General features: G+C 40.6%; 1 protein-coding gene across 1 annotated transcript; it reads left to right on the plus strand.

The window, feature by feature from the left end:
- The first annotated feature begins 17,019 nt into the window (after positions 1 to 17,019).
- Positions 17,020 to 27,740, plus strand: PRL (prolactin). The gene is made up of 5 exons (XM_043592857.1): positions 17,020 to 17,047; positions 19,014 to 19,195; positions 21,801 to 21,908; positions 24,286 to 24,465; positions 26,672 to 27,740. Exons 1-5 carry the CDS (start codon positions 17,020 to 17,022, stop codon positions 26,861 to 26,863), a joined length of 690 nt encoding a protein of 229 aa, XP_043448792.1. The 3' UTR covers positions 26,864 to 27,740.
- Positions 27,741 to 27,966: the final 226 nt, after the last annotated feature.

Consider the following 27,966-nt stretch of genomic DNA (forward strand, 5'->3'; position numbering starts at 1 on the left):
AATCACAAAGACACCATATGGCAAAGTAATCTTGAGAAAGAAAAAGAAAGCTGGAGGCATAACAGTCCCTGATTTCAAACTACTTCAAAAATATAGTAATCAGGGTGCCTGGGTGACTCAGTTGGTTAAGCATCTAGCTCCCGATTTCGAGTCAGGTCATGATCTCAAGGTCATGATAGAGCCCCATGGTAGGCTCCACGCTGAGTGTAGAAAATGTTTAAGAATCTCTCTCTTTGCAGGGCACCTGGGTGGCTGAGTCGGCTAAGCGTCCGGCTTCGGCTCAGGTCATGATCTCATGGTTCGTGAGTTTGAGCCCCGCGTTGAGTTCTGCACTGACAGCTCAGAGCCTGGAACCTGCTTCGGATTCTGTGTCTCCCTCTCTCTCTGCCCCTCCCCCACTCTCTCTGCCCCTCCCCTGCTCATGCTCTGTCTCTCTCTGTCTCAAAAATAAATAAAACATTAAAAAAAATTTTAAAGAGTCTCTCTCTCTCCCTCTGCCCTTTCCCCTCCCCCCTCTCAAAAAAAAAATATATACTAATCAAAACATTATGCTATTGGCATTAAAAAAGACACAGAGATCAATGGAATAGAATAGACAGCCCAGAAAAAAGCACACAGTATATACAGGCCATCAATTTATGACAAAGGAGCCAAAAATAGACAATGGAGAAAGGACGATCTCTTCAATAAGTGGTGTGGAGGAAACCGGATAGCCACATGAAAAAGAGTGAAACTGAACTCCTATTAACCTGACACCTGAAACCATAAAACTTCTAGAAGAAAAGGGAAGAGGTAATCTCCTTGACATTGGTCTTAACAGATTTTTTGGGATGTGACATTTACAGCAAAGGCCACAAAAACAAACAAGTAAAACTACATCAAACTAAAAAAGCACAATAAAGAAAACCATTAACAAAATGAAGCAACCTATGAAACAGGAAAGAAATATCTGCAAACCACATATTCAATAAGGGGTTAATATCTAAAACATATGAGGAATTCCTACAACTCAACAGCAAAACAAACAAACAAACAAACTCAACTTTTCAAATGGGCAAAGGAAGAGTAAAAGTTTTGACAAATCTGCAGATTAGACTCCAGATGACAGGCATAGCAAGATTTTCCTCGCAGAGTAAATAAGACCTTCCGAGCATTATTTTTTTTTCATTGCCACCCATCTGTTCTGTGATTGTAGCCCACAGTGTACATCCTGCACTCAGAAGCAATCGCTCCACAGTGAACTCTAACATGGGCCCCAGAATAGACCCAGTGGGCAATAACTAATACTCACATACTTATTAATGAGGAATATGAAAAGCAAGGTGATGTGTACAGTTTAGCAACCCATTGTTCTCTAGATTCTATTTCAAAATTGAAAGACACAGTCAGGAAAAATGAGCTAGGGAACCTCAATAATGTATGGATAGAAAATCACAAAAAATGGCAGCGTCAACAAATTATATGCTTTGGAGATTTATTATTACTGTTGTATTTTTATCTCTTTTAAATCTCTGGTACATCAGGTTCATGATACACTATGAAGATTAATACCAACAGACAAGCACAGGGTAATGAAATTATTGTGAATAAAGAAAAACAAAGAATATATAAGGCAGGAAGTAGAATTGTAGAAAGCCAACAGTGGGATCAAAATGAGGGATGGCTCACCTAGAGACAAGCAAAGTTCTCAAAGTTGCTTGGGAAGCTGAGAACAAGCCAGAAGTGAGAAGCCACCTTACATTGTCTACCAGAAGAAAAATTAAAATTAAATGTATAAAACTATGACGAAGCAAAAAGCCAAAATGTAAACCAACAAGAAAAGTCGAGGAGTATATATGTAGATTCGAAAATTCAGGAGTGGATGTAGACCTGAGATCAAAACCACTAATGAGCATCAGGAAAACCGAAACATAAAAGAGTATGAAAAGTAAATTCTCAAGGGGCTCGCGTGTCTGCCAAAAGAAAAAGAGAAACAAATTGGGAAGCCAAAATACAAAAGCTTGTGCAATTGGCTGGAACCAGAGAACGCTCAGGTGTGGGATTTGATGGATCAGAAAACAGAAGGGAATCCAGCACCACAAAAAAAGACTCTGAGCGTTCATATCTGTGCACTTCTGGGAACTAACCCAACTTTAATGCTGGGACACTATGACACCTGAAAGTGAGCGCAGGCAGAGATGAAATCTTGCTCTGGCCCTGAGTCGAAGACAATAGTGTTTGTCAATTTTTCTCATTAAACTGTAAAGGTAGTGTGTATTTATGCAGTGATTATTGAGGCCTTCAGTTCGGGGTCTTGACGACCTAGTGTGAACTTCTTTAGTGATTTTAGATCCTTGGGAGGTTATCTGGTCATGAAACAACATTTTAACAGAACAAAATCTCCCATTTGCCCATCCACCAATGAGTGATTGATCACACTAGGACTTACGATATTCTGCTACACTCAGTGCCACACATAAGATCTACTTTAGATACGCCCCAAAATGCTATATAGGGATTAAATGTCTATCTATATTTGTGCACAACAACACATGTAAATATACATAGAAATATTGTGACGTTTGAGCTATTATTTCCCTTTGGTTGTCACAATAAGTTCTTAGTATGTTGAGAGATACCGTCCTATATTTCTCTAACTCGTTCCTTCTTTTTGAGGACTATTTCGTTTCTTTTAACCACCTGATTATAAATAACAATTTTGTTCTTAGAGACCACGGGCATTTCCAATTGACTAAAAGCAGAGAAAACCGAGTAAGTGCTGGTATCTTCTCCTTAATTTAATTACCACTCTTCTGATAAATTGGAAAAACACTCATGTTCAGATCTCATTCGGGATGATAATATCTCTCTCATTCGTCAGTCTTTGCCCAGGCTGAGTTCCTTCTCACTTCAGTCTTGAACTCCACTTACTTACAGAGGTCATTAGCTCATTATTCTTCCACCCTTAAATCAGGCTCTCAATACTTTTTCCAGTTCCAGGGGCAAAAAGTTGATCTCAGAGACATTTTTATGATAATAAAAATTATGATATTTAAAACAAATAAAAATATTTTAGATAAAAAGGACATGTGCCTATCCTCTGACATCCTTTTTATAAAAAGGAAAATGAGTAAACATTTTTAAAAATGCAATTAGAAATTATTTTTTGCCCAAGTGTGACAAAATTACCTTATTTTTTTTAATTTTTCAACAACAGTACTTTATATAAAATAGATCATGGTTTATCTTATAACCATGGGAATGTTTATATTTTTGAGTGTGGGATATCAAATATTTGTATTTTTTTTTTCTTGGATTTCAATAAAGGACTCAATAACCTCAAATTTGCATGGACCTGAATCTCCTACTGTCCATTCTCCTTCTGCTGGTAACTACGAATTCCGGGGCAAGAAAATGAAAAGAAAAAAGTGAGAAAGAGAGAAGGAGAGGTGTGGGGAAGGAAAGGAGGAAGGGAAGACAGAAGGGAGAGACAGAGTGGGGGAAGGGAGGTTGGGATGGACACAGAACACAAGCAAGTGAGCAGGAGAGAGAAAAAGGAGGGGGAGCCAGGAAGAGAGAAGGGAAGGGAGAAGGGAAGGGAGCAAAAACATACTTGAACATATGAAGAACGCCAAATGCAGGGCGTTTCCAGAGACAGTCCATATTCAGGAGAAGGGGACAAAGGTGATTTTCCTGTATATGGCTTTTAGCTCAAGGGAAGACTGCACTAAAGTTCTGTGGGGTGGCTGAAACTCTGTTGGAAACCCCATGACTATCCCGGGGAATTGAAGACACTTGAAAGGGAATGGACAATTTCAGAAAGGAAAGACCCACAGAAGAGGCACCCAAATTCAGCATATAAACTCTGTGCAAATTTCTAGCTGACCTCTAGCAGACTTCAAGTAGCAGAGGTAAGGATTAAAGAACCGAACCAAGGCTTGAACTGCTCTCCAAGAAATGCAGATTGAAGTTTCAGTCTTATTAAATTAATTGCCTGCTAAAATAAACAAGCAAGCAAAATGCAATACTCTTCAATAGACTATATTGAAATCCAAATACAATATATAATTTACACCGAGTGCAATATAAAATTAATTGACAGGAGGAAACGAAGGAACAGGAAAATGTCACTTATTATCAAAAGAAAAGTCAATGAGCAGAGTTCATTCCGAGATGATGGAGGTGTTTGAGCAAACAAGAATTATAAAATAATTATTATATCTATAAGCAATAATATGAAGATAAATAGCATCAAAATGAATGAAAAGATAGGAATCTCAGCAGAGAAACAGAATTAAAAACAAACAAGTGAAAATTACAGAAAAGCACAATATTTTTTTTTAAATCACAGAATGCACATGATAAAGAGTCTGCAAACTTGAAGATAGAACACTAGAAATTATCTAATCTGAAGAACTAGGAAAAAAAAAAAAAGAAACAGAGCCTCAGGGACCTATGGGGCAATTTTTAAAAGTCCAATTTACTTGGGTGGTTCAGTCAGTTAAGTGTGTCTGACTTTGGCTCAGGTCATGATATCGCAGTTTGTGAGTTCGAGCCCTGCCTCGGGCTCTGTGCTGACAGCCTGGAGGCTACTTCTGATTCTGTGTCTCCCTCTCTCTCTCTGCCCCTCTCCGCTCACACTGTCTCTCTCTCTCATCCTCTCTCTTTCCCTCTAAGATAAATAAACACTAAAAAAATTTTAAGTCCAATTTACATTTAATTGGTGTCTCAGAGGAAGAAGAGAATATGGTGTGAAAATATCTGAATAGCCAAAGTTATCAAGTTGGTGAAAATAATAAATGCACAGATATAAGAATTTCAGTGACACCCAAGGAGTGCAAATTCAAAAACTATCCTGCCCAAGTATATTATAGGCAAACTATTTGACACCAAAAATACAAAAATCCCTGAAAACGATACATCAAACACAGGAGAACAATGATTAGTTAACGTCTGACTTCTCACCTAAAATTATAGTTGCTAGAAGACATTAGAATGCCGTATTCAAAGTGTTAAAAAAACATGACAAGAATTTCATATTGGGCAAAGCTATTACTCAAAAGTAAAGGTAAAAAAAGAACATTTTACATTTTAAAAATGGGAGAATCTTCTATAAGCACACCTGTACTCTAAGAAGTGTTAAATGAAGTTTTTCAGTGTAACAGGAAAAGATAATCAGAGAAAAATTTGGATTCCTAGGAAACAATAGAAAATACTAGAAATGGTATGTCTCTGTATAAACAGATAATACTATTTCCTCTCTTAATTTCTACATAACACACATAACTGTTTAAATCAAAAAATGTAACACTGTTTTGTGAGTTGTCTCATGTGTGGACATGTAACATACAGAACAACTATGGCATAAAGAATGAGGAGGGGAGCAAGTGCACCTATACAAGTGCAAGGTTTCTTGAATTTATGTGGAATGAAACCTTGATGCTAACTAGCCTGTGAAAAGTTACGAATGCACAATGTAATCTTTAGAACTACTAAAAAAAAATTATTAGAATCTGAATGCCATCATAACTTATATCGAAGACAGTAACTATCACTTCAGTCAAATCTAAGGAAGTAAATACATCTTGGCCCAACAGCATCACCATTGACATTACACTCTTAGTAAAATACTTTTTGTGTTGTTTCTTTCCAAGACATTGAGTGTTGGTTTTAATTGTGTCGCATGCAGAAATTATAATAGTTCAAGGGGATCTGTAAAGCACTGATTTAGTCGCACAGTGACAAATTCCTCATTTCATTTGGATTACTAAGAGAATTTTCTATCAACATTTCCCATAAGGGCATGTATACAAGTATTTCTCACACAATTATTTACAGTGAAGGGGGGAGAAGATGTAGAGTGGACAATAAAATGTTAATAGTTTCAATGAAGCATTGAAAGGAGTTAGAAATAACAGACTACATGTACACGTGGCAACATGAGTATATCTTATTAAATATAACAACGAAAAAAAAACACAAGACAAAGATTAGATTGAAATCTCTAAGACCATACTTTTGAGATAAATTACAAATGTACTCTCAGTCAACGACAATACACATCTTACAGGAACACAAAGTAATTCCTATAAACATATTAGAACGATTGCTTGTGGGGAAAGCAAAGGGAGTACAGAAGGACAGAAGCAGAGGTAGATGATCTAGAAAAAAGAAAGATAAATAAAAAGAAATATAGCCCTGCATTGAACAAGGATAATGTACCATGAAATAAGTAACTCTACCCCTTTACCTAAGGTCCTCCAAAAAAGAACAGAAAAAGAAAAAAGCAATTGAATTTTCTGAATGTTTTTTCCCCTTTTTCCTTCTTCTGCCCTTCCCAACTCAGATATCTAGGATTCACTCCCACACTAGTTTTATAACTTAAGTGGATGACAGGTTTTATGAAAGGTCCATCCAACTACACCGTGGTGGTAACTCTTTGCAATTAAAATTGAGAGCACAGTATGTACAGGGACCAGTGCATACAGTCAGATTTCAGCACCTACCCATTCCTAAAACCAAATGAGAGAGTTTAATAAATTGATTATTGTTGTTTACCCCACTAAAACCTGGGATAATTTTTTTGCAGCAGTGAATAATAAGAACTATTTGTAGCCTCTTTTACTGAAGATTCAAAGAGTATTCCTAACATGATGCAATTTATGCCTTTAATGCCTTTCCCAATGATAGATGCTTCTATTCTGTCACCTTAAATTTGAGCATGCCAGTGACCATGAAGGAAATGATACTATGTGATTCACTAGTTTTAAAAATTTTTGTTTGCTACCATTGTCTTAGTGAGCGAGGCCAGAGGTGTACAAACAATAGCTTGCAGGCCAAATGCAGCCAAACAAGCTGTTTTTGTACAGCCCATGAACTAAGAAAATTATTTATATTTTAAAGTGGTCCTATAAGTCCCTACATGATATCCTTAATTGTGTCTCTTGCCTAGCAGAGCCTAAAATATTTACTCTCTGGTTCTTTAAAAAAAAAAAGCGTGCCAACCCCTAATCTAGAGTTTAGAAAAAAAATTATTTCTAATATTCTCTCTTTTGTAAATGTGTGCCCCAGATTACAAGAGTTAGTTTTAGAAATAGTTTTTTGGTGGGCCAAAGGAGGAATCTATCACTGTCTGGCAACCCCTGAACCAGAATATGGAGCAATATGTTACTGGTTGAGTAAAAAAAGATTGAACAATAGACATCAAAGTCAACTGCAGAATAATTTAAGGGATGAACATAATATCTGCACTAGAGTATAATGATTATTGCAGACTAGCCTTTCCAAGATGGATATGACGGAATCTTCCAGTCGGCGTGCTTTTCTTGCAGTGATATGTTGACGCCTTTCCCATTGAAAGATGCTTCTATTCTGTCACCTTAAATTTGAGCATGCCAGTGACCTTAAGGGAAATGATGCTATGTAGCTTCCAAGGTTTGAGGTGGTTGCTCTTGGAACCCAGCCTCCATGCTGTGAGGAAGCCCTGACCACCTGGAGAGGCCGGGATTCAGCTGGACAACCCCAGCTGACAGTCAACATCAACCACGTCAACTCACTACCACACATCTGACCGAGGAAGTAATTTTTTTGCAGCAGTGAATAATCAGAACTATTTATAGTCTCTTTTACTGAAGATTCAAAGAGTATTCCTAACATGATTCGATTTATCATTACATCAGAGAGACCACAGTCCCACATGAATTATTTGATTTCATGATACCTTAGCAGGACTAGATATAACCCAAGCTGTTGGTCACTGCTGACTTACAGACATCTATGAGCAGAACCAGGAACTTTCCTGACCCATGACATACATTCATCAGATTTGGTTATAAAGCAATTATCTGTCACAATCATGTAGGTATAGCCTCATCAAACCAGAAATGGGGTCAATACTAATTCGAAACTCCTTTTTCTTATTCAATGATTTATGAGTGAGTCTATATGCCTCCTTAACAATAACATACAGTTTGTTCCAAGAAATAAACATATTTCTTCTTCCAAAATCTTGGAGTTTACTCCCATGTAACCCTTTCTGAAAAGAGAAGCCTTAAGATATAAACTTGAAATTTGGGGTTGCAATGAAAGCAGACAGTTTTAATGTCATCTTTTATGAACTGTGTGCTAAAATGTGTCAGTCAGAAGAGAGAATATATATAATAAAGTCTTTCATAATACTACAAAACAACATTTTTGGTTTTATGTTTGGGATGATAAAGTTTCTTTTGCTTGGAATGACAATGAAGTAAACTACAAGAAAAGACTTTTAAGATTTTTTCCGACAAGGACAAACCCGTGACATTTTCACAAAGCCTTTGGTCTTAACCTTGGAAATCTGTCTGCTTAGGATAAAGGCAGCAAAAATGAGCAGGAAAGCTCTAAAGGTGGCTGCTATTATTAAATGCAAATATATTCATTAAGGAATTGGCCAAACAGGAAGGTATATTCCACTTTTAATGAATTTTTTAAACACACAAATATTCTGCAGGTGTGTGTTTGTAATTTAATTAACCTTTGCAGGAAGAATTGGTTATCAGTACAAACGGGCCTCGGTGATAAAATGCTATCGGACCTAAGCTTTCACCTTTTATTTTATATACATGTTATAAAAAAAGTTTAAATGCATCAAAAACTGACTTATTTCCACTTTCATGTTCTTTACCTTCCTACAGTCAATCAAAGCCCCAACGACATCCTTTCTATGGGATTGTTATCTTGTGGTGTAATATGAGAGATACCTCATATAATAGAATGCATGTCGTTTTTTAAAGATTCCTCTTCTAAAAACAATAAGACACTGGTGAGAAATTAAAATATATTTTGCATACAATATATTTTGTGATACACAGTACAGACACACCGACACATCTCCTGCCCACCTCCCCGGCAGACACAAGAAGTAAAACTGACTTGTAAAATTTTTAAGGTTAAAATACTCTAGTGATGTTGGGGCACCTGGGTGGCTCAGTCGGTTAAGTGTCCAACTTCGGCTCAGTCATGATCTCACGGTTCGTGGGTTTGAGCCCCACGTTGGGTTCTGTGCTGACAGCTCAGATTCTGGAGCCTGCTTCGGATTCTGTGTCTCCCTCTCTCTCTGCTCCTCCCCTGCTTGCCCTCTGTCTGTCTCTCTCTCTCAAATAAATAAACACTAAAATTTTTTTAATATTCTAGCGAAATTAATAAAATATACCCATTATTGTATATGTTACAGGATTCTGATCACAATGCTATAAAATGGCTACATTCTTCAAACCATCATTGTTTGAAAATTAAAAATTAATGATTTCACCAACAGTTGCTTAGTCTACGGGGCTTACAAAAACAATCTGTTTTTAGCTAACCACCTCCCATGTCAACAAAAATTTTAACATTCCGACCAAAAGTAAGGCACAGATGTACACGACCGTGCAAAAGCATTCTTACTGAAACTGCTTAGAGAAATAATGGAGGAAAAAAAACCTGGTGTCTTAACATCAGAGGTTCAAATTCTCTTTACACTGAAGCCGAACAGTATTCATTTTTAATCCTTCATTTATACGGACAAAAAGTTTGGAAGATACAGTTAGTTCACTCTTCAAAGTACATTTCCAAATGATCAAATATGTGTTCCTATATATTTTTTTTAAAAATTTTTTTTTTTCAACGTTTATTTATTTTGGGGACAGAGAGAGACAGAGCATGAACGGGCGAGGGGCAGAGAGAGAGGGAGACACAGAATCAGAAACAGGCTCCAGGCTCTGAGCCATCAGCCCAGAGCCCGACGCGGGGCTCGAACTCACGGACCGCGAGATCGTGACCTGGCTGAAGTCGGACGCTTAACCGACTGCGCCACCCAGGCGCCCCTCCTATATATTTGATGGGAACACAGTGGGAAACCTTTCTGTAAACCAAACAGGAAAACATTCTCACAACTTCATGGCTGCTCCCTACATATGCATCCCCAATTTTCATTTATATAAGTGGACATTATTTTCAGATATAGCTGGAAGTAAAGACAATCTCTTATTCGGCAGTTATTAACAGAAACGTATAGTTTGCAGTCACCCTCTTCCTCTATGAAATTAATGCCCCTTTCTGGAAGAAACACCCAACTTCTCATCTGTTAAGTTCATCATACAAGGTAGGAATACAAATGGCCTGTAGAAGACAGGACACTCAAATGCCACATCACCTATAATGGTAATAATAATATTGCTTCTCTCAAGTGGTCTCGACAGATAACCTTTTATTATTTTTTTAATCTACAAGAATTCTTTGACTTTCATTCTGCTAATGATGTAGAAGTGACAAGCCAAAAAGTTAAATGAAGATTTTATGACACATGCAAGCCTCATATTAGTAAAAGAATTCTTCGAGACCAAAATGGCAGATACACCAAAGACCAAACTGAAGTAGAAATAAAATTAATAGCTTTTCATTCCTTATTGATAAAACTCATTAAGAAGTATTTTAACAAACGTATTGTGTGCGTCTTTTTTTTTTTTAACATGATTAAGAATCGCACTCAAATCCTATCTGACAGCGTCAATGTTTCCAAAGCGTTTAAAACATTCTGTTTCTCTCTCCTCTCTTTGGGAACTCAATTGCCTTGGCATTATTTTTCCTTGAAGTAATGTGTTTCTCAATGTGTCTTCAAGGTCACATCTGCATCTCCTCAGCAAGACTTACTGTCAGCTGAACAAGAAGTTCAGTGGGCACACGTATGAATACGGAAGGCAAGAAGAAATAAAACCAGGAAGGCAAGCAAGAGATCTGGAGTTGCGTGCCGGCATGGTAATTACATATGCATAACTATTTTCCTCACCTGTGCAACGAACTACTTGGTTAGATTTATTCTCTAGTGCCTCTGACCTCAAATACCATGACTTGGACAGATTCGAGAATGTTCAGAAGTTACCCTTCAGGATGACTAATCTTCCTGGTGGAGAAACAGATTGAAATTGAAATGGACACAGGCAGGAGAAAATGGAGGAGAAGCTTTTATAAGTGTGCAGGTCAAGATAACCTGGAAAGAGAAGAAAAGAAACTTTTATGGAAGCTAAGGAGGCAGAATAATTGCAACATAGGGACTGACGGAGTGTGAGTCAAAGGAGACAAAAGAAAACCAAATAAACACAACGCCGAGAGGTTAAGCGTGGGTGACCGAGAAGACAGTAGTTTAAGAGAAAAGCTGACTAGTTAAGGATTTTTTTTAAAAAAAAATTATTCAGCCTATCTAGGTTGCAGATATATAGGCTGAAATGGTTGGCAGGCACATGGCATCGCAGAAGAGACGTCAGAGAAGGAAGATAGAGTTGGGATCATCTTCATGGATATGACAGGTAGTCGTGGCACTGGATGCGACAGCCAGTGGGAAATTACAGGGCTGAATGCCCCAGAAACAACACAGAGGAGGACTTGGGGAGTTATTTTGATGGAGCAATAAAATAAGAGAAAACAGGACAAAACAAGTCAAACTACTTATATGTTCTTTCTTTGTACTCTTTTGGAAAATTTTTACATTTTCATGCTGATTGAGTATCATGTCATTTATCGCAGATGTTTCGTAGGTGTTTAAAATACACGCACACATTGGATCTCCTACCCTTGTGTACTGGTTAATTTCCCTTCACGTTTTCTCACCCTAAGCTTTATGTTTTGGATCCTACTCTGAAACGCGTAAAGATTGCTGATAGCCTGGTCTCCATTGCTGACTGTATACGATATCACCAAGTATGGCCTTTTAGCATTTTTGGCTTAATTTTAAACTGGCCTCATAGTAATTTTGTTACTCCAACAATTTTAAAGAATTTACTTGATATGCTTTTTTGGTACTTTAACTTTTCTTAGCCACTTTGGTTGAAGTCAGGGTTTCTCCACATTGGAGCTACTAACATTTTAGATGGTGTAATATTTGGTTTTGGTGGCTGTGCTGTGTGTTGTATAATATTTAGCAGCATTCCTGGGCTCTGCCCAGCAGATGCCAGGATCGCCCCCCGACTTCAGTTATGACTATCAAAACTTGTCTCCAGACATTGGCAACTGTCCCTTAGGGGAGAAGAGAACGCAAAATCAGCCTTTAATTCCTCATCCATTGAAAATGACCGTTTTAGAGATATCGCTTGTATCCAGCACCTAATTGGGATTTGCCACCTTTAAAGAAACTGAGTCATTTTTTAATTTTAATAAACTTGTCCCATTATAATCTTGATGATCTTATTCTGACCTCTAATTGTGTGTGTGTGTGTGTGTGTGTGTATGTGTATCTGCTCATGTTCCCTATGCTTCCTACCTTTTGTTAAATGGAAGGACTTATTTTGTGTGCATGCATGTGTGTGTCCCTGCTTCTGTGTGATATTTCCTTTTTCTGAGTTAGAAGGTTTCTGTGTTCCCTATTTTTAGTGGTTGTAATGATAACTTTGTATCATCTGTTGACACCTTTCCTATTTTAAAAAATTAGCTTGATTTTGCCTGTTGATTCTCCACTCTGAGCCATGAAGAACATAACATGCTCACATTTCCCTTCACCTTTGACAGGAGGTGTAATATTGCCAGATTTTTCAAGCTTACTTTTTTGCCCATTTCATTAGAATTGGGCAGAGCTAATATTCTCTGATCCCCGTATCTCAGAAATCTTCATAATTACCATTTACCTTTACTTTCCCCTATAATTTAAAAGTGCATATATGCATACTTCTATATATACGTATTTATATGTATATACGTGTTAGTAACTATATGTAGAGTGCACATATAGACATATATAAAGAGACTTTAAAGTAAGTGTATGCATGTGTTTGCGTGTACATAGAGCATCCCATCAATTCACATTATTTATATTTCAATGCCAGATGACAGTTTTGCCAAATGTCACTTCAGTTGATCCCTGGGTATCAAAGGATGTATTATGCTAGTAATACATTTTGCATTTAATGAATGAATAAGAAAAAAAAAAGAGGGACATGTCCCAAGTAAGGTATTTTAGGCAAATTCCCATAGAAAAATGTATTACAGGATGATGGGGAGACAGACGAGAAGTGAAGTATATTATATCCTGTGAAGAACCTGCCCTACTTCTCAGTCTGAATTCTTTCAATGCACAGAAAAAGACCAACCACGGAAGAGGGCAGAGATGATAACCGTCAGCACAGGTGTGGCCCTATGAGTTGTGACACTATCGAAATGCTTCTCTTCGGATGGGTACAGATTTGGCACCCTGATCCCATGTGCCCTGACCTCTCTTGACGGCCCCAGTCCCTCCCCAAGGAGCCTGACAATAGCACCACATTGAACGATGAAAGAATTAATGCCTGTCAGGGAGTACAGACAGGCCGCCGGGACCCTGGCCTACTGCTATAGCTTTCTGTTCTGTTGGTGGTGCCCGTGCTAATTATAAAGTTTAAAATTATCCCTGGAAGTAGCAATGGCTCAGAGTCCCACATCCTATTAGACAAGGACTCTCTGCGTGTGTCCATATCTATATATAGATCTAGATCTCTCTGAAAGTGGGCATGGTTCAGATCAACTTCCCATTAGACAGAAAATACACACACAGATACACATGTGTAATAGCGGAGTATAAAGAATCTTTCCTAAGAAAAGTTTTTATCTGCCTCACTTAGCATTAGCGTACAGCCAATATTTGATGCTTTTAGCTTGAAAAAAAAAAGTGTCATCTTCAAGAGTGAATCTGTGAAGTCTCCAGACACATCGTCCTTAGATCTGGCATTGTCATATATCACTCATTAAAATTTGTCCAAAGGTACAGGTCGCTCAGAACACATGTGTGACAAGAAGGTCATAGGATAAACTGACACAGAGAACTCGGAATTAGATCAGAGGACGTGAATATTGTGTTGGTGAAAAGAAATTACAGGAGAAATTTCCAAATGCTTCCATTATGGCTTTTTTGTGTAAGGAGCAAATTGCCGGAGCGCCTGGGTGGCTCAGTCGGTTAAGCATCCGACTTCAGCTCAGGTCACGATCTCGCGGTCTGTGAGTTCGAGCCCTGCATCGGGCTCTGGGCTGATGGCTCAGAGCCTGGAGCCTGCTTCCAATTCTGTGTCTCCCTCTCTCTCTGCCCCTCCGCCGTTCATGCTCTGTCTGTCTCTGTCTCAAAAATAAATAAACGTTAAAAAAAAAAAATTAAGGAGCAAATTCCCTCAAGACACTGCTACAGATTAAGAGCTTGGGTTCTGGAGTTACTTAAGGAAGCTGATAACCTGCAAAGCCCTGGCAGAGAGAGGCATTAAATACAAGCACTTTGGGGGAAATGTACATCTTAGTATGCACGAAGTTAATGTAAACAGAGGATGTAAGGAAATCAGTACTTTGGTTTATCTTGAAAACAGTGCAATTCAAGAAAGCACCATTGTGATTGATCCTTTTTCCAATGTGCTCTTCACATTTTCTGTTATTTTATATCAAAGAAAACAACACATATCCCATCTGCTCTTTTATTCCAAGTTTTGGAAGACAGGTATGGGGAATTCTTCAATTTATAAACAATACGCTTTTTATCATCTGCAAATTTCACTTTATTAATAAGAGGCAATTCATGACTAATATAAATTGAAATATCAGTGTGATCCACTAATCTGATGATTGTTAAACTTAATTTCTTTTGCTCTTTAGTATTCCCTCTGATACCCTGCAGTAGACACCTTTCAAGTTTTGTGAACTATTTTAAATATTTTTGCATCATACATGAGACGAGAAGAACAGTATTATTCCAAACTTAAAAACAGAGAAACAAAAGACAGTACGAAATACAAGCTCCATTTCTGATTAGTAAGGAAAAGACACCTTATGTTACTTAATGTTTAAAATCAGAACCATTCAGAAAAGATGACAAAATTGTTCATTCGTTTCAGGTACTAAAACCCTCATGGTGACTTTAACATCATCTCAGCCATTTATTCAGCCACTTGACAGAAATCAATCATCAGCTCCCAGCTTATGGCAAACACATGAATTTTTGTAAATAACACCAGACAAGGTTATTCTTGGTGAATGTCTTTATAGCTCTAAGTTAAGGGCAGGGTCTGGTAAAGAGAAAGATCTTTAAAAGAGCCACATTACGGTGAAAGCGGGTGACATATATAGCAGAAAAACAGGACAGCTATGACTTTTTGGATAAAATACACCTTTTGCATTATTTAGATACTGCAATATCCCATTAACAGGAAACATGGGGCGGTGAGGCAGCAAAGAAGCAAATGAGAGTTTACAGAGAAACATCCTTCTCTTTGGAGTCCAGTAAATCAACTGGCCGCCCAGAATGAACACAACTCAGGTCCTCTTAGACTGCTCTTTTCCTGGCTATCTACAAAAGTCCCAACACCTTTAAATTTGAACATTACGCTGTCAGTTCTTATGGAAGATTCCCTACTCAAGTTTCTAGAAGAAGAGGGGAATGTAGGGTAGCATTCATTTCTCTACCACAAGGCACCGCTCTCTTAATAATTCAGAATTTCACTGTCTGGGGCGGAAATGGATACCTCCTCCTAGTGAATGGAATCCTGCCCCAGCTTTGGACTGATAGAGTCTGTACATCATCACACTTGATGAGTAGGATTCAAAATCTAGTATTGCTTCAGCTAAGGCAATTAGGAAGATAGTTTTTAAATGACGTTACTCTGTCAAGACTTCCAGGTCTCCCTAAGAGCGCTTGGAAAATTGCTATCACATAAATGTGTCAGGAGCAACTATGGAAAAAGTAAATGCCATAAAAAGGGATTATTTTAAAAATTACTTCACCTGTCGATTTCCTAGGAGAGACACACAGTGAGATGAAAGCTAAGGGAAGGTCACAGGCTGATTTACATGCAAGGACTTAAAAATTAGAGAAAGTCATCAACAACCCAGTTCTTCTTCATTAAAATCATTTCATTTAGGAAATCTCTAAGAGGCGGATGGAACGTTTGAGCCCATGAAAGATGAATTTTTGTCATGTTGGCCCTAGAGGGGAGCTGAGTCAGAGAAATAAAGTAATTATAAACCAGTCATCATTTTTCCACCCCATCCTTGAGGAGAGTGCAAATTATTGCCTAGAATTTTCTTCTATTGCATTATACACCAGGGTGTGTGTGTGTGTGTGTGTGTGTGTGTGTGTGTGTGTCCATCCTTGAAAACCACTATGTTGCTTCCCCAGAATAAATTCCCAGTGGGGTCAGGGGTGATTTCTTGTTCATGCGTGACCGTATTTGCTAAATGATTCATTTCCAAGGCTTCTTTATATCCCTGATTCCTCACGAAGCAACCATCCTTCCAGCATCTATCGTGACTAATTACTTCTATATCCTTGACAATGAATCTCGCCTTTTTTCCCCTTTTTTTTCATCTGTAAACTGGGGATGACAATCTACATTTATTTATATGTTGGAGTCAAAAGAAATAAACAGATGAAAATACCCAGTTAAAACATACACATATGTCATTTTAAAAAGGACAACACACACTGTGTAAAAAACAAGAAAAATAGGAGGGCCCAAGTGATGAGAGCATCACGGGGGAGCCAATGTCCTGTTTTCTCACTCCTGATATTTCCTGTATAAGTTTTGAAATCTTGACTTCACCTAGCAATTCCAAACTGGGGAAAAAAAGAATACCCTTCGATAACACACGAGACACCTAAGTGAAATACAATGCAGATTCAAGAGACTGCAGAGAAGTCAAGGTAAACTTGATCGTTCGTGACTCCTGTAAAGTACAACTTCTGTAGCTGTACGGGCCCTTTAACCCAAAATAGTCTCCAGAGTTCATCTTCATTGTTTCTCTCATTTCCTTTTGCTCTAATTAATCACAATCCTTCCTAGAATGTTCATTTCTGGCCAGTATGTCTTCCTGAATATGAATAAGACATAAAATACCATTTGATGTTTGAAATTATGGGGGTAATCTCAATGACGGAAATAGATGACTGGTACAGGGAAGGGAATGCCTGATTAAATATATTCATGAAGATGTCAAAGGCTTATAAAGCCAACATCTGGGAATGAGAAAGCCGTTGGACTACCAGATCTTCTCTGGTGAAGTGTGTTTCTCGAAAGCATCACCAACATGGACAACAAGGGGTGGTCGCTGAAAGGTATGTGCAACAGCTCGCTGAGCTGTTGGATTATCAACATTCTTGGGGGTGGCACTAATTCGAAATCTGAGCTAGTATTCTCTTAGCAAGAGGTTTCAGGTTTACAGAGTTTAGAAGGGCTAGTCATTGCTCTAGAAAGCAACTGTAGCAGGGGCAATGGAACAGAACGCTGGTTCTCAACTGGAAATCCTCCTTCTTCCGGAGACATGTGGCTAAAGTCTGGAGAGGTTTTGGGTTGTCTTAATTTGGAATGGGGGTGCTACTGGTATCTAGTGAGTAAAACTCAGAGACACTGCTAAATGTACCGCGATGCACCAGACAGCCCCCAGAACGAGGAACCGTCCATCTTAAAACGCCAATAATGCCAATGTTGAGAAACTCTGGCCTGGAACAAGACCAGAAATGTCTACGGGTCCAGTTTATCGCAACTTCAGAAGGTAGAAACCAGCATTTTTTGGTTCTCAGGCCTCTTATGCGGTTTGGCCGACCTAAGTCAGCCTGATGCAACTTTCAACGCAGAAACCATAATATGGACAAGGATAGAATTGTGTCTCATGATACTCTGTTAACTGGGTTTGGGCCAAATGACATTTCAAAAAGAGAAACAGCCTGGCAATAATTAACCGTCTTTACTTTCTTGGTTGACATTTGCAAGAAAAAGAAAATTAGGAACAACCATAAAACTCATTTTATGAAATGAAGAACAAAAACATTTATCTATTTTATCTCCTCTTGGACTGTGAGAACCCTTCAGATGATAAATGTACAGATACATGCGGTCAGAGTTAAATAGTATCTATGAAGTTATGAATTTCCGAGAACTGGTATTCCAATTTCTCTATCTGCAGAGCACTTTTTATTTACACCTGTAGATAAAAATATCCATTCAGCTAAGTTACAGGACTATCAAGTACCTAAAATAAACTTTTTGGAAATACCACGTTTTTTGAAAAATTAAAAGTCTGTTATATGAGTCACTTTACAACACTTGTATCTTTTATTTTGCAGCTAAAAGGTGGTGCGTTACATTCTCTGTTAACAAACAATGTTAGCGCGCATTAAAGTCAAAGTACTGTTCTTTCCAAGTAACGGAAAGACCTTTGCAAGCCCTGAGCCATCGCAGCCGCGGCTCTGGCCAGTTGCAGGGATGAAGCCTGAGAGCCCGCAGGTGTGTGCGATGCCACGTGGCAAAGTCAAAGCGATCATACTGGCATCCAGCCCCCTCCACCTGCTAATGATAGGACTTGAGGAAAATCACTTAACCTCTCGAAGCCTTCTGCTTCATCGATGTAATTTGATGATAATAATGAAGGTCGAAGCTCTTACAAGGTTACTGGGAAACACAAATTAAAAAAAAAATTCAAAGCTTTTGGCAAAGTGTCAAGCAAGTGCACGGGGGTTATTAAGGTGAGTTAGCAGATCGAGGCCACCGTAACGCTTCGTGTTAGGTTCTCTTCGTACTTGATACTAGCAGTTGTCCATCGTGTTTAGCCTCATCAGTCACGAAAGCGAAACAAACAGATCCACTGTGCTGTGTGTGCTATTTCAGGGTCTAAGATGCAGGTATTAGTCAACACAGAGTTAAAAAATGACAACCTCACAGACAGCCCGACTACCAAAAATCTGCAGAAACCCCCAAGACGTTGAACTAACTTCTGGGAATGACTTAAACACCCCGGCTCAGTGTTCATTTCAGCTCCCAATGTTTGCGAGTGCAGAAGCACTCCCGGGAGCGACAGAAACATGCAGGGAGTAACCCGCTTCTCAAACTATGTTATCTGTGCAAATATAATTATAGAGCCCGAGTCACACGGTGGAAGGTGTGGGTTCTTCCCGGCCCCAGCTGTTACAGAACCCGAAGGTGCCAAGGGCGATGGGGAGAGGGAAGGCTTCTGGGACGGAGTTGCCGGTGATGGCCTCAGGTGCACAGGTCACCTCAGAGCAGTGCGTGGTTTTGTGTAAGCAGGGTCACTCCTGTTCCTGCTGCTGCTGCTGTCGGACCTGCTCCTGTGCAAGAGCGTGGCCTCCCTGCCCATCTGTCCCAGCGGGGCGGTCAACTGCCAGGTGTCCCTGCGGGACCTGTTCGACCGCGCAGTCATCCTGTCTCACTACATCCACAACCTGTCCTCGGAAATGTTCAACGAGTTTGTAAGTACTGCCTCTCCCCAGAAGGAGCCTTCCCGGGAAGGCAGGGGCTGTCCTACGCTTGACACAAGAAAGGTGCGGGGTGCCTGGGTGGCTCAGTCGGTTGGGCGTCCGACTTCAGCTCAGGTCATGATCTCGCGGTCCATGAGTTCGAGCCCCGCGTCGGGCTCTGTGCTGACAGCTCAGAGCCTGGAGCCTGTTTCAGATTCTGTGTCTCCCTGTCTCTCTGACCCTCTCCTGTTCGTGCTCTGTCTCTCTCTGTCTCAAAAATAAATGATAAAAAAAATTAAAAAAAAAAAAAAAAGAAAGAAAGGTGCAGGAGCCTGATCAAACCACACACATTTTAGATTAAAAAAAAAAAAAAAGCCACTGGTTAGCAAAATGTGCAACAAGAAGAAAGGGACAGTTTCATGAAACCTCAAGAATTCTTAGAGTACAGTAACTCTTTTAAGGTTTCCTTTAGGGGTGGCTGGTGGCTCAGTCGGTTAAGCGTCTGACTCTTGATTTTGGCTCAGGTCAGGATCTCATGCTTCACGGGATGGAGCCCCACGTCTGGCTCTGTGCTGACAGTGCAGAGCCTGCTTGGGATTCGCTCTCCCCCCCCCCCCCACCCACCCAAAGAAACATTTAAAAGTAAATAAAAAAATAAAAATTTCCTTTAATTCTCCTTCTTGAGAAAAACTTCCTAAAAAATTTCAGCACCTATATTAGCCAGCTTAGGCTGCCATCGCAGGATTCCATAGGTTGGGTGCCTTAAGCCACAGAAATGTATTTTCTGACAGTTCTGGAGGCCGGAAGTCTGAGATCAGGGCACCAGCACAGTCAGGTTCTGAGAAGTGCACACATCTTCCCAGCTTGCCTTTTCCCTGTCCTCGTGGTGGCAGAGGGTGCAGGTGGGGGATTCTCCTGGGGTCTCTTCTTGATCCCTATTGGATCAGGACTCCACTGTTATGACTTCATTTAACCTTCCTTACCTCCATATCTCCAAATATAGTACTTCGGGGGTCGGGACTTCAACTGAATTTTGGGGGGAACATCCCTTCATAACAACACCTGGCAAAAAGCACTTTCAGGTGGAGTTTGAGGAAATGAAAGCATGCTGATTTCTTGTCCTTGACTGTGGGGTACAGGTCTCCCTAGGCATTCTTCACCTATCATACTGGATATCTAATAAATGACAGTCTCATTGCCCAGAACAGAGTTAACTGAACAAAGTTAAACTAAGCTGAATCCATATCAGGAAAACAAACAATGATAGCTCTTCTGAAACCCCAAAATGCTATAGAGTGTTAGTTTGAGATGTCCAGTGTATAGGTTTAGAACTAGAATAGAAGGGTTGGTTTAGAATCAGAAACAATTATTCTCTTTCTTATTACAGTACTTTGAAAGTTGTATCTTAACTCTTTTAGGTCAATCAAGGAGCAGACAGTATACATATGAGAGGTTCAGTAAATCAAAGGGTCGCCATAAAGAATGAGGGTCAATGTTTGTATGTGTGTATACAATATATATATATGTATATATACATGGATACAATATATATATATATATACATTGTATATATATATGTATATATAGACACACATACACATAGTTCTCTTCACTCACTGGTTTTTCTTTCCTCCTCCACTTTTGACTGGCTATCTTTTGTCTTTCACATCTTCACAGTTGTCTCCTTAATTTTCACAACTTTTCGTAGAGATTACTTTTACGTTGATGTCTTAGCTAGGTGCGTGTGTATGTGTGTGTTTTTTATTCTGAGTCCATTGATTAATATTTCCTAAAATTTTATGCCCTGTTTTTTTGACTTACCATTTGGTCGCAATCAACAAAATGGTATTATGCATCTATGATGAACATGGTGAGGCACAGTTGTGGGGGTTCAGATACAGCAAAACCTCGGTTTGCAAGCATAATTTGTTCCAGAGACATGCTTGTAATCCAAAGCACTCGTATATCAAAGCGAATTTCAAGAACCATTGGCTTGGTTGTGATCACGTGACATCCAGTGTCATGTACGACTCATATTGCAAGACATCACTCATGTATCAAGTTAAAATTCATTAGAAATGTTTGCTCATCTTGCAGAACACTTGCAGAACAAGTTACTCGTAATCCAAGGTTTTACTGTATCAGGCAAAGAAAAGTTATAATTTGATAATAATGCCTATTAGGGGGTGCATATTGGCTTGGACCCCTGGTAAATAAGATACTAAATGGCAAAATATAGGTATATATGCGCTAGAACAGTGGCTCAAATACTAAAGAAAAAGGAAACTTAACAAAATATTTAATGCTTCATATTTTTGGTATTTTTTAGTGTTTGTTTTCCAAGTAGTAATACGTGGAAAGGGTAAATTAAACAAGTAAATCACAAAGAAGGAAAGAAGGTGGGACTAGAAGAGTTACACTTCAAAAAAATGCACGTACAAAATAAATAAAACACAGAGAAAGGGTGACTTTCTCAATTCTCTGGTTTCAGTTTTTCATGTAGTTCTCATTTAAAATAAAAGATGATACATCAAGTGTGTTAATATTCTGGTAATGGGCTCATTTAACGGATGCTCAAAACACCTATAACTAATTGCATCTGCTTGCTCACTTTCAGGATAAAAGGTATGCCCAGGGCCGGGGGTTCATTACCAAGGCCATCAACAGCTGTCACACTTCCTCCCTCCCTACCCCTGAGGACAAGGAGCAAGCCCAACAGATCCATGTGAGTCTTTTATCTGAGTTTCTCACCAATACCACTGAGGCAGTGCACTGGTAATACCATACCACACGTTCTTAGAAGTGCCACAGTAGGTAATGCTAATTGCACACACAGACAAATATGGAGGAAAAGCAATCAAAGAGAAAAGACAGTATGTCATTGAAGAATCAGTGGTGAAACCCAAATGCTAGCTCAAGATTATAGCAGCAGGGTGCCTGGGTGGCTCAGTCGGTGAAGCTTCTGACTCTTGATTTTGGCTCAAGTCAAAATCCTAGGGATCATGAGTTCAAGCCCCACGTTGGCTCCAAGCTGACAGCATGGAGTCCACGTGGGATTCTCTCTCTCCTCCCCTCCCCTGCTCTCTCTCTCTCTTAAAACAAATAAACTTAAAAAAAAAAAGATTGTAGCAGCAAAATAAAAAATCTGTAAGTTGTTGATGCAAACACCATTATTTTAACCGATGCCTTAGACCCAGGGTTGCATGTATTATATTGTATGAAAGCCTGCACCAAATTGGACTTCCATGCATAAAACAGAAGGTTTGCAAAATCATGGGTATGTAAGAAATGCAAGTGCAGTTGTATTTTTTACACGATACCCTTGGCTCCTACACTGGCAGCATTTAACAACACTGAGCACTGTCCCAGGTGAGCCATGTCTTGCTGATTTTCAAAGCTCTCCTTCTGATTCTGCTTCTACTTCTCTGACCCCTACTTCCCTCTCCATTCTTCCCTGACTCCTCTGTCCTGTAATGTCATGTGTTGTTTCTCACGGCTGCAAAAATCGCCTCTGTTCTGATGACAACAAAGTCTGCATACGAAGCCCCAGTCATTCATCCCAACTCTTTGACCACTGTCATCTCTCCTTTCTGATTCTCTGCCACGGTCACAGTCTTAACGTGACTTCAAATAAGCATCTATCTTCACACACATACCCCCGTTAATACAATCTGATTCTCTTCACAGCTTCGTTAATGGTACCAGCATTCTTTCTGTCCTCTAAGCTCAGTAATAGTGGTGGTGGTGGTTATAAAATGAAGGATGAGGTACCTGGGTGGCTCGGTCAGTTAAGCGACCGACTCTTGATTTCGGCTCAGGTCATGAGATCGAGCCCCTCCCTGTGACAGCAAGGAGCCTGCTTGGAATCTTCTCTCTCCCTCTCTCTCTGCCCCTCCCACGTTTGCACTCTATTGACAAATAAACTTTCAAAAAGAACTTTAAAATGAAGGAAAGGGTGAAGGAGGAGGAGGAGGGGTTAAAATCTATTGAGGGCCACTCCAATGCCAGGCACTTCACAGAGCAATTTACATGCACTGTATTTAATCCTCACCAAAAACAATCCCAGAACACAGGGCACCGTGAGGACACTTGCCAAGGTAAGGAAACTGAGGCTCTGAGAGGTTGCAGAATTTGGACTAACGACAGGAGTTGTAAGTTGTGAGTCCGGGCTTCATCCGATTCTAAGCCCTCACTCTTACTCATGATGCTACACCGGCCTTAGCAAAACCAGACGGCCATTCCCTGTGCGGCCTGGCCCTCCATGTCGTATGTGAGGACATGTTCCCATTGCACTGTCACTTGGATTCTTCTCTACTCCTCACTTCCTTTACACTAGCTTAGTTCATGGACCTCAGGGAAGCAAGTATTTTCTATCAGAGACGACCCTCTCCTAAGGCTCTCCTGTGGGATCCACAGGGGGCAACCGTGCCTTGACTTCCGTTGCAGACTACAGCTGGCATACGCCCTGTTATTCACCTGAGCGGGTCAACAGAAGGGACTGTTCTGGTAGCAGTACAGGGACAGGGGTTGGTCTAGACTGAGGACAGCATATGTACGAATGCCCTGTCTTCTTTGCTCTTTGTTCTAATATCATGGAGTAAAAATTACAAATCACAAACGAATACATTAAAGAATGATTTGAGTCATTCGTATGAATGAGTCGCTGGATGAAAATGACTTGGGCCCTCTGTCATGGACACTGGTGGAATCAGTCTTTCCTGAGTCAGGTAGTGCAGGTGCGTACCGAGTTCCAGCAAACCTCTTTTGGGACCAGCAAAGCTGTCAAACATAAAAGAACTCACTGAGTGGGCGGATGGTAGAATTTCCGAGGGAAAACAAAATCCTTCATGCTATAAACTAGAAGCCTCATTAGATGAAGCAGTTATTCAAATCAGCCAGATTGTTTTCTAATTTTAACAAAGTTTAAGCCGATAGCTTCAGCTTTTTATGTTTACAACTTGAAGCACCTACAAAATATTTTCCGCGCACACACGAAGACCAAAGAGATAATTCGGGGCAGCCTCTGGGAGCAGAAATCACAAGCTAACCAAACCCACTGTGTTATGATTTATTTAATGCGATTGTTTCATGTGGTCGCTTAGCACGAAGACCTTCTGAACGTGATACTCAGAGTGTTGCGGTCCTGGAATGACCCCCTGTATCACCTCGTCACAGAAGTGCGAGGACTGCACGAAGCCCCCGATGCTATTCTGTCCAGAGCCATTGAGATCGAGGAGCAAAACAGGAGGCTTCTAGAGGGCATGGAGAAGATAGTGCACCAGGTGAGCAGCCTCCCGGAGCTTCCTTGTTTTTCTCACTAATGAAAGAGGTGACCTCCATGGTGGCAAGTGAGTTCTGAATACCTCACTGGGCAAGACCAAAGTTGAGGCACTTTCTATCTTAGACGGCTATGAAATAAAGCAAGACTCTAGTAATTCATGCTGGCAGATTCTATTGTTAGTGAACCTTAGGATGCTACCGTGATGTCTGACAGGTGAAGTGTCCCCCCCCCCCCACACACACACACAACACAGGAATCCACCAAAGGCTTTCCTCGTCCTGGGCACCAGGGTTTACAATATGTCCCAGGAGAAGAAACCTATAGAGAACAGAATCTGCAAGATAAACATGTTCCTCAAAGTATCCGAGGACACCTGCTACTGAAATTCTGGTTGGGTTCTTTCTCTTTTCTCCCCGCCCCAAAGGAGGACAAAGGGAAGGGAGAAAAGAGAAAATCAAAATCAGATTAGATGGTGTTTCGTGCCACTACCCCAGCCCCAGCCCGCTGCACATATTTGTCACAGAGAGGAGACTGGAAAGATGGGGTCAGGGCATCAATGCTGCCTCATGAGTACTAGATTTCCGTGGGTCACAAAAGACAGGAGTGTTTCTTTTCTGGCATTTTCTTTGTTTTGTAACTTGCAGAAAGTTGTCTCTTCCTAAACTGGGGGGTGGGGTGGGGAGGGGCTTCAAAATCAGAGCCCATTGGGGGCCCCAAAATTAAAACTCATGCATTTCATCTCCTCTACTAATGTCAAATTTACATGGAGTTAGTATTTGCAATATAGATCTCCAATCAGATGGGATGTTTTCAACACAAATGAGTTAACATCCGAACAGCTTTATGAAGTTCTCAGACAGTGTCATCTAAAGAAAAAGACAGGACTTTAAGAATAACAGGAGTGATTTTCTACGTCCCTTGTTTTGTACAAAGTACACATCATGTGTCCTTTTTGTCAGTTTCCAGGGCGAAGCCTACAGCACATTTCCACCTTGAGACATGAAATAAACACCTGGGTTTTCAAATTATTTGCTTCATTACTTTCTGAAGTCACTACACTGTTCTAGAACACTTCAGTTTAATGACTTATTTATTCTTAGGCATATCATTGTCCCCTGCATGGTGGATTTCGTCTTAGAGCCCAAGCACCAAAATTAAACCTAAGACGCAAGGCAACACAAACATACACTACGCGCTGCACAAACACTTTAAATTCCAGGAGAGAATCCCAGCTTGAAAATAGCCTTACTCTGCAGGTGACAGTTCAGCAGATCAGGGTCTACGGTTATCCTGCATTTGTACCCAGCAGCTCTCAAGCTTGCCTGGTGGCCAAGCAGGCAACTCGGTCTCCGGGTCCTCGGGGCATTCTCGGCTTGCAGCGGCCCGGGGAGCAGACACCATGGGGCCCCACCCTGACGTCCCTCCAGTCTTTTTATCACTGTCAGGCTCTTCAGCCTACCACTGACCCCTGCCCTCAAAGGGCGTGCTGCTGGCACCCTCACTCTTTCTCACGGGCACCTTCCACAGCATGTCCCCCCCAAGAGACCTCAAAAGCAAACGGTTACTACTTATAGACATTTGGGGGTTATCGGTCCCAGGTGGACTGCGACTGTCTCCTATTTCAGCAGATCCTCTTAGGGACAGTCAGCACTAGATGCCCTGCACCTTAAGGCATCAGGCACCATCCCTATCATTTCTGAGGTCTGTCATCCATACGCTACACGGAGACGAGAATCAGTGTGAAGCGGGAAATAGATAAATGTAATTATGGTGACGTATCAGAAGAAATGTGGAACAAAGAACACACGAGACACAAGGTTCAGGACACGGAAGATGTCCTCAAGGAAGAAATCTGAAGCCACCCCTCCACTGTCCCTCGGTCACACTCATATATACGTAGGGTGCAACTCCACTGCGACTAAATCTCTCTCAATATACATACACCAGCTTTGTGGTTCTCTCTCTCTTTACTCCTGGGCAGATATGCTTCATCTGTGATCACATCCATGTTAGAAAACCTACATCTGAATTCGGCTTCTACTGCTCAGGCTATTAACAGAACTCTGATACACCAGCTCAGTAATCTACCCCTCCCTCTAGAGAGTGTTGACGCCCATGCCTCTTCCCCAAATCTTCGTTTGACAACGGGAAGGAACGCAGACAAGCGACTACTAGTAATACTAAGTTGCTATCTTTTTGGTGACTAGGTTCATCCCGGAGTCAGAGAAAACGAGGTCTACTCCGTCTGGTCCGGACTCCCATCCCTGCAGATGGCTGATGAAGACTCTCGCCTCTTTGCTTTTTATAACCTGCTCCACTGCCTACGCAGGGATTCACATAAGATTGACAGTTACCTCAAGCTTCTGAAGTGCCGAATCGTCTACGACAGCAACTGCTAAGCCCGTATCCGTCCCATCTATTTCTGGAAGGGTCCCTAATGATCCGTCCCGCAGCAAGCTCCTCTTAGTGTTATAGCTTTTTAATGCACGCACGGGTGTAATGGGTCTCATCTTAAAAAATAAAAACGGACTCCTCCGAGACGTCAAAATCAAAAAAAGCAATTCGTCAAAGTGTCTCATTTTCATTTAGTAGAGAATCCAAAGAAGATCCATCACCACCATTGAACAGTTCCTGTTAAAATTTGTCACAAATAGCAGAAGCTAGCATTAGAAACAAGACCGTTAACGGCTTCCTTGAGGTTCACAGTAAATTATTACAGGTCAAATGACCAGAATCAAAGAATTAGATAATTACACATCCTGCTGGTCCTGCTACCAGAAAGAGGGAACTCTCAGGACTCTCTGAAAGTCAGCCACACACCATGTTTGAACAGACAATGTAAGCACCATGAAGCTGTGATGTGCCCTCACAGTATGAGGCTTACCGAGCCGTCTAAAACTTGGTAGGCTACCGTATTCGTAGATTTGAGCCGCTACAACAAGACATCACAGACTTACAACCAGCAGAAATATTTTTCTACATCCTGGCCAGGGGAGGCCATGGCAGGGAAGTCACAGCCTTCTCCCTGTGTCCCCATGTGGTGGAAGGAGCCAGGGAGCCCTGCGGGGTCTCTTTTAGAAGAGCACTAATACCATTATGAGGACTCCAGCCTCATGACTTAACACCTCCCAGAGGCCCCACTTACTGCTGCTATTTGTTACTTTCCGGGGTTTAGGATTTCAACATCAGAAATTGGGAGGAACACAAACACTCAGATCAGGGCAGATTCCAACATGTCATGGTGTTATCCTTCTCCAGTGGCCGTTCTCAACCATGTAGCACTGAACTCCTCCTGGTGGCGTCATCACGGACGCATCTCATAGGTTTGAGTTATTCTTGGTCTCAAAAGTCCATTCGAGTCCACTTTCAACTCCATTTCACACTCAACCTGTTTAATGTTTTCCTCCGCCCCTTTGTGGCTCGTGGGACCTACCAGGGGAAGCAAATGTGGTCAATTTCTGCAAGGTTTCTTCCCCCTCCCGCTTCTGGATCACCATCTCTC

Source organism: Prionailurus bengalensis, chromosome B2, assembly GCF_016509475.1.
Source record: "Prionailurus bengalensis isolate Pbe53 chromosome B2, Fcat_Pben_1.1_paternal_pri, whole genome shotgun sequence".
In the NCBI taxonomy this organism is placed as follows: Eukaryota; Metazoa; Chordata; class Mammalia; order Carnivora; family Felidae; genus Prionailurus; species Prionailurus bengalensis.